Source organism: Oncorhynchus kisutch, linkage group LG14 (genome assembly GCF_002021735.2).
Source record: "Oncorhynchus kisutch isolate 150728-3 linkage group LG14, Okis_V2, whole genome shotgun sequence".
Taxonomy (NCBI): domain Eukaryota; kingdom Metazoa; phylum Chordata; class Actinopteri; order Salmoniformes; family Salmonidae; genus Oncorhynchus; species Oncorhynchus kisutch.
In genome coordinates, this window is record NC_034187.2 from 73234352 (window position 1) to 73247338 (window position 12987).

General features: G+C 42.9%; 1 protein-coding gene across 1 annotated transcript in view; it reads right to left on the minus strand.

Annotated features, from left to right (window-relative positions):
* LOC109904392 (calcium-binding mitochondrial carrier protein Aralar2) overlaps positions 1 to 12987 on the minus strand; it is a 100710-nt gene that overhangs the window by 36117 nt on the left and 51606 nt on the right. The window contains exon 9 of the mRNA XM_031788915.1: positions 12043 to 12127. Within this exon, the coding sequence (XP_031644775.1) occupies positions 12043 to 12127 (85 nt within the window). The remainder of the gene's footprint in view (positions 1 to 12042; positions 12128 to 12987) is intronic.

Sequence of the window (12987 nt, forward strand, 5' to 3'; positions counted from 1 at the left end):
AAAGACTTTATTGAGGAATCCCCACTGTTGACCAATCACCGAAGAACTTTGGCTTGCCTCCGGTAAAACGATGGTGTGCCCAAACCCTCACCGAAGTCCAAAACAAACAAAAACATCACAAAATGTTGTCATAATATATGCACAAACTCTTCTGAACTGTTTCGTCTGGGAAGCATGCGGATGCCTTTAGCCCCATCTTTTCGTCTGGGAAGCATGCGGATGCCTTTAGCCCCATCTTTTCGTCTGGGAAGCATGCGGATGCCTTTAGCCCCATCTTTTCGACTGGGAAGCATGCGGATGCCTTTAGCCCCATCTTGATTCCCACAGAGTAACAAGAGCAGTACACTGTCTCATTTCCCATTATAAAGCTCATTTTTATTCAGTCCTACATCAATTCAGATCAGACAGTTTACATGCGTCATCAGAATCACTTAAATGCCTATATTTCATCTGTCCTTTAGAAAAGCTTAAAGATTGTAAGTGTTACGTTGAGTTCACTTCAGGGAATCACGATGCTGAATAAAACACTGTTGTCTATTCTGTGTCATGAGTCATGACATGATTAGACAACATCACATGCTGTACTTAGTCATCTCATGTGACGCCACAAGATATTTCATTTCAATTATCTCTATAGGCTATATATTCACATTTATGATGGCATACAGTGATAAAATGAATTGCCCTCTAGCACCGATTCCCATCCATTTGAATGTTAAAACTCTTTTGAATTACAGAGATTCATTTGAGAAACTCCAATCAGGCACAGAAGCATTGGGTAGGAAGTTAGTGGAACAAACCCAGAATCAGAAGCCTTGCTTTGATTGGATTCCACCCCAGCCCCTGCCCACGCCATAGGCACACATCAGAGCACAAAACCAGCTGAGTGTTACTATTGCTGTTAGACAGTTATAGCCAGCCAGAACACCGAGCATTCTGCTCCACAGTACCTGTCGCCTAGCCGGGCCTGCTCAGCCCTCATCCCTGGGTAAAGGAGGTGGAGAGGTGGGGCCCTCTATGGTGGAGAGGTGGGCCCCTCTTGTCAGGAACTATCTGAGCCCCTGACCCCCCTCTGTCGGCCCCTAATGCCCCTAGAAGACCTCCCCCTTCCTTTCCCTCCTCCCTCCCTGTTTCTCTGAGTCACAGCCAGTGGCGTAGGGGATAGATAGGGGAAGAGAGGAGTGGTGGAGGTTGGAGGTTCAGAGGGAGAGCTGGCCTGCAGCCCGCGTAGGCCAGACCACAGCCCAAAGCGGCTCAGTGTGGTGGGACTGGCGGCTCTAACCGGGGCCCCTGCTCCGGTCCGGCCTGGAGCCTAGTCTGGCTGCAGTCAGGGAAGGGGGAGGAAATCACCCCGCAACGCCGCGCTGTCTCACTCTGCAGACCAGGCAGGAGGAGGAAAACAACAAACATCCATCCAACCTCTTTTTCTTGACCTTTCGTTTCGTCCTCAGCTGTTTTGTTTCAAACCCCTTCACTCAGTCATTTCTCAGTTCCCCCCTCAGTATATTTGAGATACAGTGTATTCAGAAAATATTCACACCCCTTGACTTTTCCCACATTTTGTTGTGTTAAACTCCGTTTTTCACAATTCCCTGATATTTAATCCTAGTAAAAAATCCCTGTCTTATGTCAGTTAAGGTCACCACTTTATTTTAACAATGTGAAATGTCAGAATAATAGTAGAGAGAATGATTTATTTCAGCTTTAATTTTTTTCATCACATTCCTAGTGGGTCAGAAGTTTACATACACTCAATTAGTATTTGGTAGCATTGCCTTTAAATTGTTTAACTTGGGTCAAATGTTTCAGGTAGCCTTCCACAAGCTTCCCACAATAAGTTGGGTGAATTCTGGCCCATTCCTCCTGACAGAGCTGGTGTAACTGAGTCAGGTTTGTAGGCCTCCTTGCTCGCACACACTTTTTCAGTTCTGTCCAAAAATGTTCTATGGGATTAAGGTCAGGGCTTTGTGATGGCCACTCCAATACCTTGACTTTGTTGTCCTTAAGCAATTTTGCCACAACTTTGGCAGTATGCTTGGGGTCATTGTCCATTTGGTAAACCCATTTGCGACCAAGCTTTAACTTCCTGACTGATGTCTTGAGATGCTGCTTCAATATATCCACATAATTTTCCTGCCTTGTGATGCCATCCATTTTGTGAAGTGCACCAGTCCCTCCTGCAGCAAAACACCCCCACAACATAATGCTGCCACCCCCATGCTTCATGGTTGGGATGGTGTTCTTTGGCTTACAAGCCTCCCCCTTTTTCCTCCAAACATAACGATGGTCATTATGGCCAAACAGTTCTATTTTTGTTTCATCAGACCAGAGGACATTTCTGCAAAAAGTGCGATCTTTGTCCCCATGTGCAGTTGCAAACCGGAGTCTGGCTTTTTTATTGCGGTTTTGGTGCAGTGGCTTCTTCCTTGCTGAGCGGCCTTTCATTTTATGTCGATATAGGACTCGTTTTACTGTGGATATAGATACTTTTGTACCTGTTTCCTCCAGCATCTTCACAAGGTCCTTTGCTGTTGTTCTGGGATTGATTTGCACTTTTCGTACGTTAATCTCCAGGAGACAGAAGGCGTCCCCATCCTGAGTGGTATGACGGCTGCGTGGTCCCATGGTGTTTATAATTGCGTACTATTGTTTGTACAGATGAACGTGGTACCTTCAGGAATTTGGAAATTGCTCCTGAGGATGAACCAGACTTGTGGAGGTCTACAATTGTTTTTCTGAGGTCTTTTGATTTCTTTTGATTTTCCTATGATGTCAAGCACTGAGTTTGAAGGTAGGCCTTGAAATGCATCCACAGGTACACCTCCAATTGACTCAAATTATGTCAATTAGCCTATCAGAAGCTTCTAAAGCCATGACATAATTTTCTGGAATTTTACAAGCTGTTTAAAGGCACAGTCAACTTATGGTATGTAAACTTCTGACCCACTGGAATTGTGATACAGTGAAATATAAGTGAAATAATCTGTCTGTAAACAATTGTTGGAAAAATGACTTGTGTCATGCACAAAGTAGATGTCCTAACCAACTTGCCATACTATAGTTTGTTAACAAGAAATTTGTGGAGTGGTTGAAAAATTAGTTTAAATGACTCCAACCCAAGTGTATGTAAACTTCTAACTTCAACTGTAAGTTGAATGGACTCACTCTGTGTGCAATAATAGTGTTTAACATGATTTTTGAATGACTGCCTAATTACTGTACCCCACACATACAATCATCTGTAAGGTTCCTCAGTCAAGGGAGTGAATTTCACGCACAGATTCAAGCACAAAGACCAAGGAGGTTTTCCAATGCCTCGCAAAGAAGGTCACCTATTGGTAGATGGGTAAATATTTAAAAAAGCAGAAACTGAATGTATCTTTGAGCATGGTGAAGTTATTAATTACGCTTTGGATGGTGTATCAATACACCCAGTCACTACAAAGTTAAAGGCATCCTTCCAAACTCAGTTGCCTCAGAGGAAGAAAACTGCTCAGGGACTTCACCATGACACTTACACAGTTTAATGGCTCTGATAGGAGAAAACTGATGATGGATCAACAACATTGTACATATAGTTACTCCACAACACTAACCTAAGTGACAGAGTGAAAAGTTTTGACAGAATAAAAATATTCCAAAACATGCATCCTGTCTGCAATTAGGCACTAAAGTAATACTGCAAACAAATTGGAAAATACATTTACTTTTTGTCCTGAATACAAAGCATTATGTTTGGGGCAAATCAAATATAACACATCACTGAGTACTACTCTTCCTATTTTCAAGTATGGTGGTGGCTGCATCATGTTATGGATATACTCGTCATCGGCAAGGACTAGGGAGTTTTTGGGGGGGATAAAAAGAAACAGGAATAGAACTAAGCACAGGCAAAATCCTAGAGGAAAACCTGGTTTTCTGCTTTCCAATTGACTCTGGGAGACAAATTCACCTTTCAGCAGGACAAAAACCTAAAACTCAAGCCCAAATATGCACTGAGTACACCAAACATTAAGAACATCTTCCTAATATTGAGTTGCACGCCCACCCCCCTTTTGCCCTCAGACCAGGGCATGGACTTTACAGGTTTTCGAAAGCATTCCACAGGGATGCTGGCCCAGGTTGACTCCAGTGCTTCCCATAGTTGTGTCAAGTTGGCTGGATGTCCTTTGCGTGGTGGACCATTCTTGATACACACGGGAAACTGTTGAGCGTGAATAAACAGCAGTTTTGCAGTTCTTGATACACTCAAATCGGTGCGTCCGGCACCTACTACCATACCCCGTTCCAAAACACTTAAATCGTTTGTCTTGCCCATTTGTATTTATTATGGATCCCCATTAGCTGTTGCCAAGGCAGCAGCTACTCTTCCTGGGGCCCAGCAAAATTAAGGGAGTTATACAATTTTAACAACATTACAATACAAATTTCACAACACATTAAGTGTGTGCCCTAAAGCCCCTACTCTACTACCACATATCTACAACACAACATCCATGTGTACGTGTGTGTATAGTGCGTATGTTATCGTGTGTGTATGCATGTATCTGTGCCTGTGTTTGTGTCTCTTCACAGTCCCTGCTGTTCCATAAACTGTACCCTAACCCTAATCCTAGTGTTCCAAGTAGTCATGGCTCTAGGTAGTTCTGTGCACCTCCCATTATCTGTTCTGGACTTGGGGGCTGTGAAGAGACATTTGGTGGCATGTCTTGTGGGGTATGCATGGGTGTCCGAGCTGTGTGCCAATAGTTCAAACAGACATGTCAGTGAATTTAACATGTCAATACCTCTTACAAATACAAGTAGTGATGAAGTAAATCTCTCCTCCACTTTGAGCCAGGAGAGATTGACATGGATATTATTAATGTTAGCTCTCTGTGTACATCCAAGGGCCAACCGTGTGTCACGTTCTGACCTTAGTTCTTTTGTTATGTCTTTGTTTTAGTATGGTCAGGGCGTGAGTCGGGTGGGTTGTCTATGTTCGTTTTTCTATGATTTGGTAGTTCTGTGTTTGGCCTGGTATGGTTCTCAATCAGAGGCAGCTGTCAATCGTTGTCCCTGATTGAGAACCATACTTAGGCAGCCTGTTTTCACCCTTGAGTTGTGGGTGATTATTTTCTGTGTCTGTGTTCTCCACACGGAACGGTTTTTGTTATTTTTTTGTTATTTCACGTTGTTATTTTGTATTTTTCAGTGTTCTATTAAAAGAATCATGAACACGTACCATGCTGCGCATTGGTCCTCCGATCCTTCCTACTACTCCTCGTCAGAGGAGGAAGAAGACCGTTACACCGTGCTGCCCTGTTCTGAGCCAATTGCAATTTTCCTGCAGAGTCTCTCTTTGTGGCACCTGACCGCACGACTGAACTGTAGTCCAGGTAGGTGCAACAAAACTGGGGCCTGTAGGACTTGCCTTCTTGATAGTGCTGTTGCGAATGCAGAGCAGCGATTTATTGAGGACAGACTTCTCCCCATCTTAGCTACTTTTGCATGAATATGTTTTGACCATGACAGTTAGTCACCTCATCTTGTTCAATTTCCACATTATTCATTACAAGATTTAGTTGAGGTTTAGGGTTTAGTGAATGCTTTGTCCCAAATACAATGCTTTTAGTTTTTGAAATATTTAGGACCAATTTATTCCTTGCCAACCATTCTGAAACTAACTGCAGCGCTTTGTAAAGTGTTGCAGTCATTTTAGTCACTGTAGTAGCTGACGTGTATAGTGTTGAGTCGTCCACATACATAGACACAATGGCTTTACGCAAAGCCACTGGCATGTCGTTAGTAAAGATTTTAAGTAAGGGGCCTAGACAGCTGCCCTGGGGAATTCCTGATTCTACCTGGATTATGTTCAAAATCAAATCAAATCAAATAGTTTTTGTCACATGCGCTGAATACAACAGGTGTAGATCTTACAGTGAAATGCTTACTTAGAAGCCCTTAACCAACAATGCAGTTTTAAGAAAATACCCCCCCAAAAGTAGGAGATACGAAAAACAAATATGTAAAGAGCAGCAGTAAATAACAATAGCGGGGCTATATACAGGGGGTACCGGACAGAGTCAATGTGTGGGGGCACCGGTGTCGAGGTAATTTAGGTAATATGTACATGTAGGTAGTGTTATTAAAGTGAATATGCATAGATAATAACAGAGAGTAGCAGCAGCGTAGAAGGGGGGGGGTGCAAATAGTCTGGGTAACCAGTTGATTAGATGGTCAAGAGTCTTATGGCTTGGGGTCAGAAGCTGTTTAGAACCCTCTTGGATCTAGACTTGGCACTCCAGTACCGCTTGCTAGAGAGAACAGTCTATAACTAGGGTGGCTGGAGTCTTTGACAATTTTTAGGGCCTTCATCTGACACCGCCTGGTATAGAGGTCCTGAAAGGCAGGAAGCTTGGCCCCGGTGATGTACTGGGCCGTATGCACTACCCTCTGTAGTGCCTTGCGGTCAGAGGCCGAGCAGTTGCGACTGTCTTGGTGTGCTTGGACCATGTTAGTTTGTTAGTGATGTGTATACCGATGAACTTGAAGCTCTCAACCTGCTCCACAATGGCCCCGTTGATGAGAATGGGGGCGTGCTAGGTCCTCCTTTTCCTGTAGTTCATAATCACCTCCTTTGTCTTGATCATGTTGATGGAGAGGTTGTTGTCCTTGCACCACACGGTTAGGTCTCTGACCTCCTCCCTATAGGCTGTCTCATTGTTGTCGGTGATCAACAAACTTAATGGTGGTGTTGGAGTTGTGCCTGGCAGTGGAGTCCTGAGTGAACAGGGAGTACAGGAGGGGACTGAGCACGCACCCCTGAGGGGCCCCCGTGTTGAGGATCAGCATAACGGATGTGTTGTTACCTACCCTTACCACCTGGGGGCGGCCCGTCAGTAAGTCCAGGATCTAGTTGCAGAGGGAGGTGTTAAGTCCCAGGGTCCTTAGTGATGAGCTTTGAGGGCACTATGGTGTTGAACGCTGAGCTGTAGTCAATGAATAGCATTCTCACATAGGTGTTCCTTTTGTCCAGGTGTGAAAGGGCAGTGTGGAGTGCAATAGAGATTGCATCATCTGTGGATCTGTTGGGGTGGTGTGCAAATTGGAGTGGGTCTAGGGTTTCTGTGATAATGGTGTTGATGTGAGCCATGTCCAGCCTTTCAAAGCATTTCATGGCTACAGACGTGAGTGCTACGGGTCGGTAGTCATTTAGGCAGGATACCTTAGTGTTCTTGGGGACAGGGACTATGGTGGTCTGCTTGAAATATGTTGATATTACAGACTCGGTCAGGGAGAGGTTGAAAATGTCAGTGAAGACACTTGCCAGTTGGTCAGTGCATGCTCAGAGTACACATCCTGGTAATCCATCTGGACCTGCAGCCTTGTGAATGTTGACCTGTTTAAAGGTCTTACTCACATTGGCTGCAGAGAGCGTGATCACACAGTCGTCCCGAACAGCTGATGCTCTCATGCATGTTTCAGTGTTACTTGCCTCGAAGTGAGCATTGAAGTTATTTAACTCGTCTGGTAGGCTTGTGTCATTAGGCAGCTCTCAGCTGTGCTTCCCTTTGTAGTCTGTAATAGTTTGCAAGCCCTGCCACATCCGACGAGCGTCAGAGCCGGTGTAGTACGATTCAATCTTACTCCTGTATTGATGCTTTGCCTGTTTGATGGTTCATCAGAGGGCATAGTGGGATTTCTTATAAGCTTCCCGGGTTAGAGTCCCACTCCTTGAAAGCAGCAGCTCTACCCTTTAGCTCAGTGTGAATGTTGCCTGTAATCCATGGCTTCTGTTTGGGGCATGTACTGTGGGAATGACGTCATTGATGCACTTGATGAAGCCAGTGACTGCCATCGGGAGAATCTCGGAACATATTCCAGTCTGTGCTAGCAAAACAGTCCTGTAGTTTAGCATCTGCTTCATGTGACCACTTTTTTATAGACCGAGTCACTGGGGCTTCCTGCTTTAATTTTTGCTTGTAAGCAGGAATCGGGAGGATATAATTATGGTCAAATTTGCCAAATGGAGGGCGAGGGAGAGCTTTGTACACGTCTCTGTGTGTGGAGTAAAGGTGGTCTAGAGTTTTTTTTCCCTCTGACTGCACATTTAACATGTTGATAGAAATTAGGTAGAGCTGATTTAAGTTTCCCTGCATTAAAGTCTCCAGCCACTAGGAGCGCCGCCTCTGGGTGAGCGGTTTCTTGTTTGCTTATTTCCTTATACAGCTGACTGAGTGCGGTCTTAGTGCCAGCCCCCGTCTGTGGTGGTAAATAAACAGCCACGAAAAGTATAGCTGAAAACTCTCTAGGCAAATAGAGTGGTCTGCACTTCATCACAATATACTCTACTTCAGGCGAGCAAAATCTAGAGAATTCCTTAGATTTTGTGCACCAGCTGTTGTTTACAAATATGCACAGACCCCCCCCCCCCCCCCCCCCTCCCCTCGTCTTACCAGAGTGTGCTGTTCTATCTTGCCGGTGCAGCATATATCCCGCTAGCTGAATATCCATGTCATCATTCAGCCACAATTCCGTGAAACAAAAGATATTACAGTTTTTGATGTCCCGTTGGTAGGATATTCGTGATCGTACCTTGTCAAATTTATTGTCCAATGATTGCACGTTGGCGAGTAATATTGACGGTAATGGCAGCTTTCCCACTCGCCTTCTGCGGATCCTTACGAGGCACCCCGCTCTGTGTCCTCTGTACCTATGTCTCTTCCTCTTGCAAATAACTAGGATGTTGGCCTTGTCGGGTGTTCAGAGAATGTCCTGTGCGTCCTGCATGTTGAAGAAAAAATCTTTGTCTAATCCGAGGTGAGTGATCGCTGTCCTGATATCCAGAAGCTCTTTGTCTAATCCGAGGTGAGTGATCGCTGTCCTGATATCCAGAAGCTCTTTGTCTAATCCGAGGTGAGTGATCGCTGTCCTGATATCCAGAAGCTTTGTCTAGTCCGAGGTGAGTGATCGCTGTCCTGATATCCAGAAGCTCTTTGTCTAATCCGAGGTGAGTGATCGCTGTCCTGATATCCAGAAGCTCTTTGTCTAATCCGAGGAGAGTGATCGCTGTCCTGATATCCAGAAGCTCTTTTTGCCATAAGATACGGTTGCAGAAACATTATGTACAAAATAAGTTACAAATAACGCCCAAAAAAAACATAATAGCACAATTGGTTGGGCACCCGTAAAACTGCTGCCATTTCTCCTGGCGCCATTTTATTAAAGAACACCCTCTGTATTCTGTTAGACAGGTAACTCTTTATCCACATTATAGTAGGGGGTGTAAAGCCATAACACATACATTTTTTTAGCAACAGACTGATCGATAATGTCAAAAGCCGCACTGAAGTCTAACAAAACTTATGAATGGCACAAATACATAATCCATGTCTCAAGGCTTAAAAATCCTTCTTTAACTTGTCTTCTCCCCTTCATCTACACTGATTGAAGAGGATTTAACAAGTGACATCAATGAAGTCTAACAAAACCCTATGAATGGCACAAATAAACAATCCATGTCTCAAGGCTTAAAAATCCTTCTTTAACTTGTCTCCTCCCCTTCATCTACACTGATTGAAGTGCATTTAACAAGTGACATCAATGAAGTCTAACAAAACCCTATGAATGCCACAAATACACAATCCATGTCTCAAGGCTTTAAAATCCTTCTTTGTCTCTTCACCTTCATCTACACTGATTGAAGTGGATTTAACAAGTGACATCAATAAGGGATCATAGCTTTCACCTGGATTCACCTGGTCAGTCTATGTAATGGAAAGAGCAGGTGTTCTTAATGTTTTGTATACTCAGTGTACACTGGAGTTGTTTACCAAGACGACATTGAATGTTTCTCTGTGGCCTAGTTACAGTTTTAAATTAAATTGTCTTGAAAATCTAGGCAAGACTTGAAAATGGCTGTCCAGCAATAAGCTTGAAGACTTAAAAAAAACAAATATGGCCAAATATTGTACAATCAAGGTGTGCAAAGCTTCCAGGGACAGATTCCAATTTAGGAAATTCTGCCTTTCTTATGCATGCCTTTCCTACGCACTTCTTAGTAGTTGGTATTCAGACTTACCTTATTGCAGGCGAGGTTACCTTGCGCGCGCTGAATAAATGTAATTCAACCAATGAAAACCCTCCCACTTACTGGCCAACAGATTTTCTCATGGAGTTTTCATTCAATGGGGTTTTCAGTACCTTTATCTTAAGCCATCCCTTTAAATAAGGTGTAACTTTAATTATAATTTTGTCAACAGAGTCAATAGAACACATTGAGAGAAAGGGTTCAGAAAATAGGGATCAATGAAAGTATGCCATCTATGCATCTTCATCTCAGTTTCAACACCAACTGGTAGATTTTAAAAATCTTTTAGATTATTTAGGTACATTTTAGGGCTAGGAAAGTACTATGATTATTTTTTAAACTGTTTTGGAGAGCCTTTAAGTACAAAATATATTGATTAATAAAAAATACAGTGGTTTGATTCATTCTGAAAGTTGTCATATTCAAGTTCAAACCATGAAATATTGGAAGGTGAAAAAATATGTACAATAGGGGTTGAACAGTAGTTCTATAAATCTACCCTAATCATGGAACTGTATGACAACGTTCCAGTCCTGAACCATGTGCCAGGCTCCAGGTTTAACCTGCTACGTGTAGTCTGAGTTCCATAATGATTCAAGTAGGCTACATTATCCCAAATTAGCAGACGTAACAGAGGTTTGTGTATTTATTATTTACCCAAAAGGATTATATAATTAATAAAAATTGACCTAGCTCTTATCAATAGCTTGTATTCATGTATACATGATAGGTCATGGAGAATGCTGTTATTTCTATGTGAAAAAATGAAGTAGATGCTTTTTCTACTTGGAACCGGTAGTTTCGCCCGACCATATTCATGGTTTCCTCACGCGTAAAGGTGGTGGAATTAAGTCAAGGTCAGAATATGGCTGATCTGTAGACACACCTCCGCCAAACCTTCATTTCTGAGATCTCCACCCTAAACAAATAGTGGGTGAATAGCATTCTATTCTCATGCTTAAGTTCCACGTCAGAATACGCATATAGAGAAAACTGCATAAAAAAGCAATCGGGGCCTTAGAGACTTACCCAAAAGACTCATAGCTGTAATCGCTGCCAAAGGTGATTCTAACACGTATTGACTCACAGGGTTGAATACTTATCTAATCAAGATATATTAAGTGTTTTATTTTAGAATTTAACTTACACTTCGACATTACAGAGCATTTTGTGTACATAAAAAGAAAATACAAAAACAAAGTCCATTTTTATCCCAATTTGTAACACAACAAAATGTGGAAAAAGTCAAGGGATGTGAATACTTTTTGAAGGCACTGTAACCTATTTAAACGGCTGGAGTTAGTCTTAAATTAACAAGGTTTTAAGAAAAAAAATTGACAAAGATACAGTATACTGTCATAGAGAGGTTTCTGATATCTAATTGTATTTCTTTCTCTGGAGAGATCCAATCAAAGACACACTTTTAGAAGTTGTGTTCTCCTTGGCATTTAGTTCAATGGCTGTCATTTGAGAATCTGACACAAACAGAGCAAGTGTGCTGGAAATCGGACTGGTATGTGGGGATTTAGAAAGATTCTATTTTTACTTCAGTTTCTTATGTTTCATGTTGGATAAGTCTGTCCTAGTGTATTGCTCATATATATTCAGTAATGGAAGTAATCACAGAAAGACCCAACATCACCAGTGAACTTTTGCTCTGACCATTACCAGGACATGTTTCTAGACTACAGTTAGAGAATAACTATGGCCGGGATTCAATCCAAGGTGCTTTATAGTGCAGGCCACTAAACAGCCGACAATGCACCTTTTAAAGGCATTTGCACAGATCGCATTCATGGCAAACGCTGCGCAAGCCGGCTCAACTGTAAATTACCTTTAAAAGTATGTTATAGTCCACTGCGCTACAGAGCTTTGAATTGAATCGCAGCCTATATCTCTGAAGCTGAAAAAGATGCTAAAACCATCAGCAAGTCTTCTTTTCTCTCATTTTTTCCTTCTTTCTCTTTTACCTGTCTCTGGACCTCCACCAGGTTGTATGGAAGGGCCCCTTCCTCTAGTGGAGCAATCCTGTCAATGTCCACCAGACCAACACGGCTGGAAGAGAGGAGGAGAGAGGGAAAAGTTTCAAACGGTTCTACCATTTAAATGCTTCTGACATTTTCCTTCTGACCCCTGGTAAGATTTTCAACGATACTTGATATTCAACAATATCAATGACCAACTACATCCCTCTCCCTCATTCTCTCTTTCCCTCGCTGCATCCAAACAAAACAAAACATTTGTCCGTGATTCCGGGGACCTCTCCAACTCTGTGCATGTGCCCCAGCGTCCACATAACATCTCTGTGACGTTCCCAGATTTGGGAGCAGCTCAATCCCCTCCGATTATTGGGAACAATTATCTCCTGCATCTCCAATCAGAGGCTGGGGAGACTATTAAAGTATCCCATTGCCCAGAAATAATAATCAGGTGCTCAGAGAGGGCACAAATTACTGGCACTCTACGCCGCCGGTCGACCCCATGGAGCAAGAGAAATGGGAACGTGAGCCGTGTACAGTTAGAAGAACCGCTGGCGTTCCATGTGGACTCTGGACCTAGTTTTGTCCCATGGAATAAATGTTGTGGATCTTAATGTTTTTCCTCATAATCCTGGATTATCGGACCACCATTTTATTACATTTGCAATTGCAACAAATAATCTGCTCAGACCCCAACCAAGGAACATCAAAAGTCGTGCTATAAATTCACAGACAACACAAAGATTCCTTGATGTCCTTCCAGATTCCCTCTGTCTACCCAAGGACGCCAGAGGACAAAAATCAGTTAACCACCTAACTGAGGAACTCAATTTAACCTTGCGCAATACCCTAGATGCAGTTGCACCCTAAAAACTAAAAACATTTCTCATAAGAAACTAGCTCCCTGGTACACAGAAAATACCTGAGCTCTGAAGC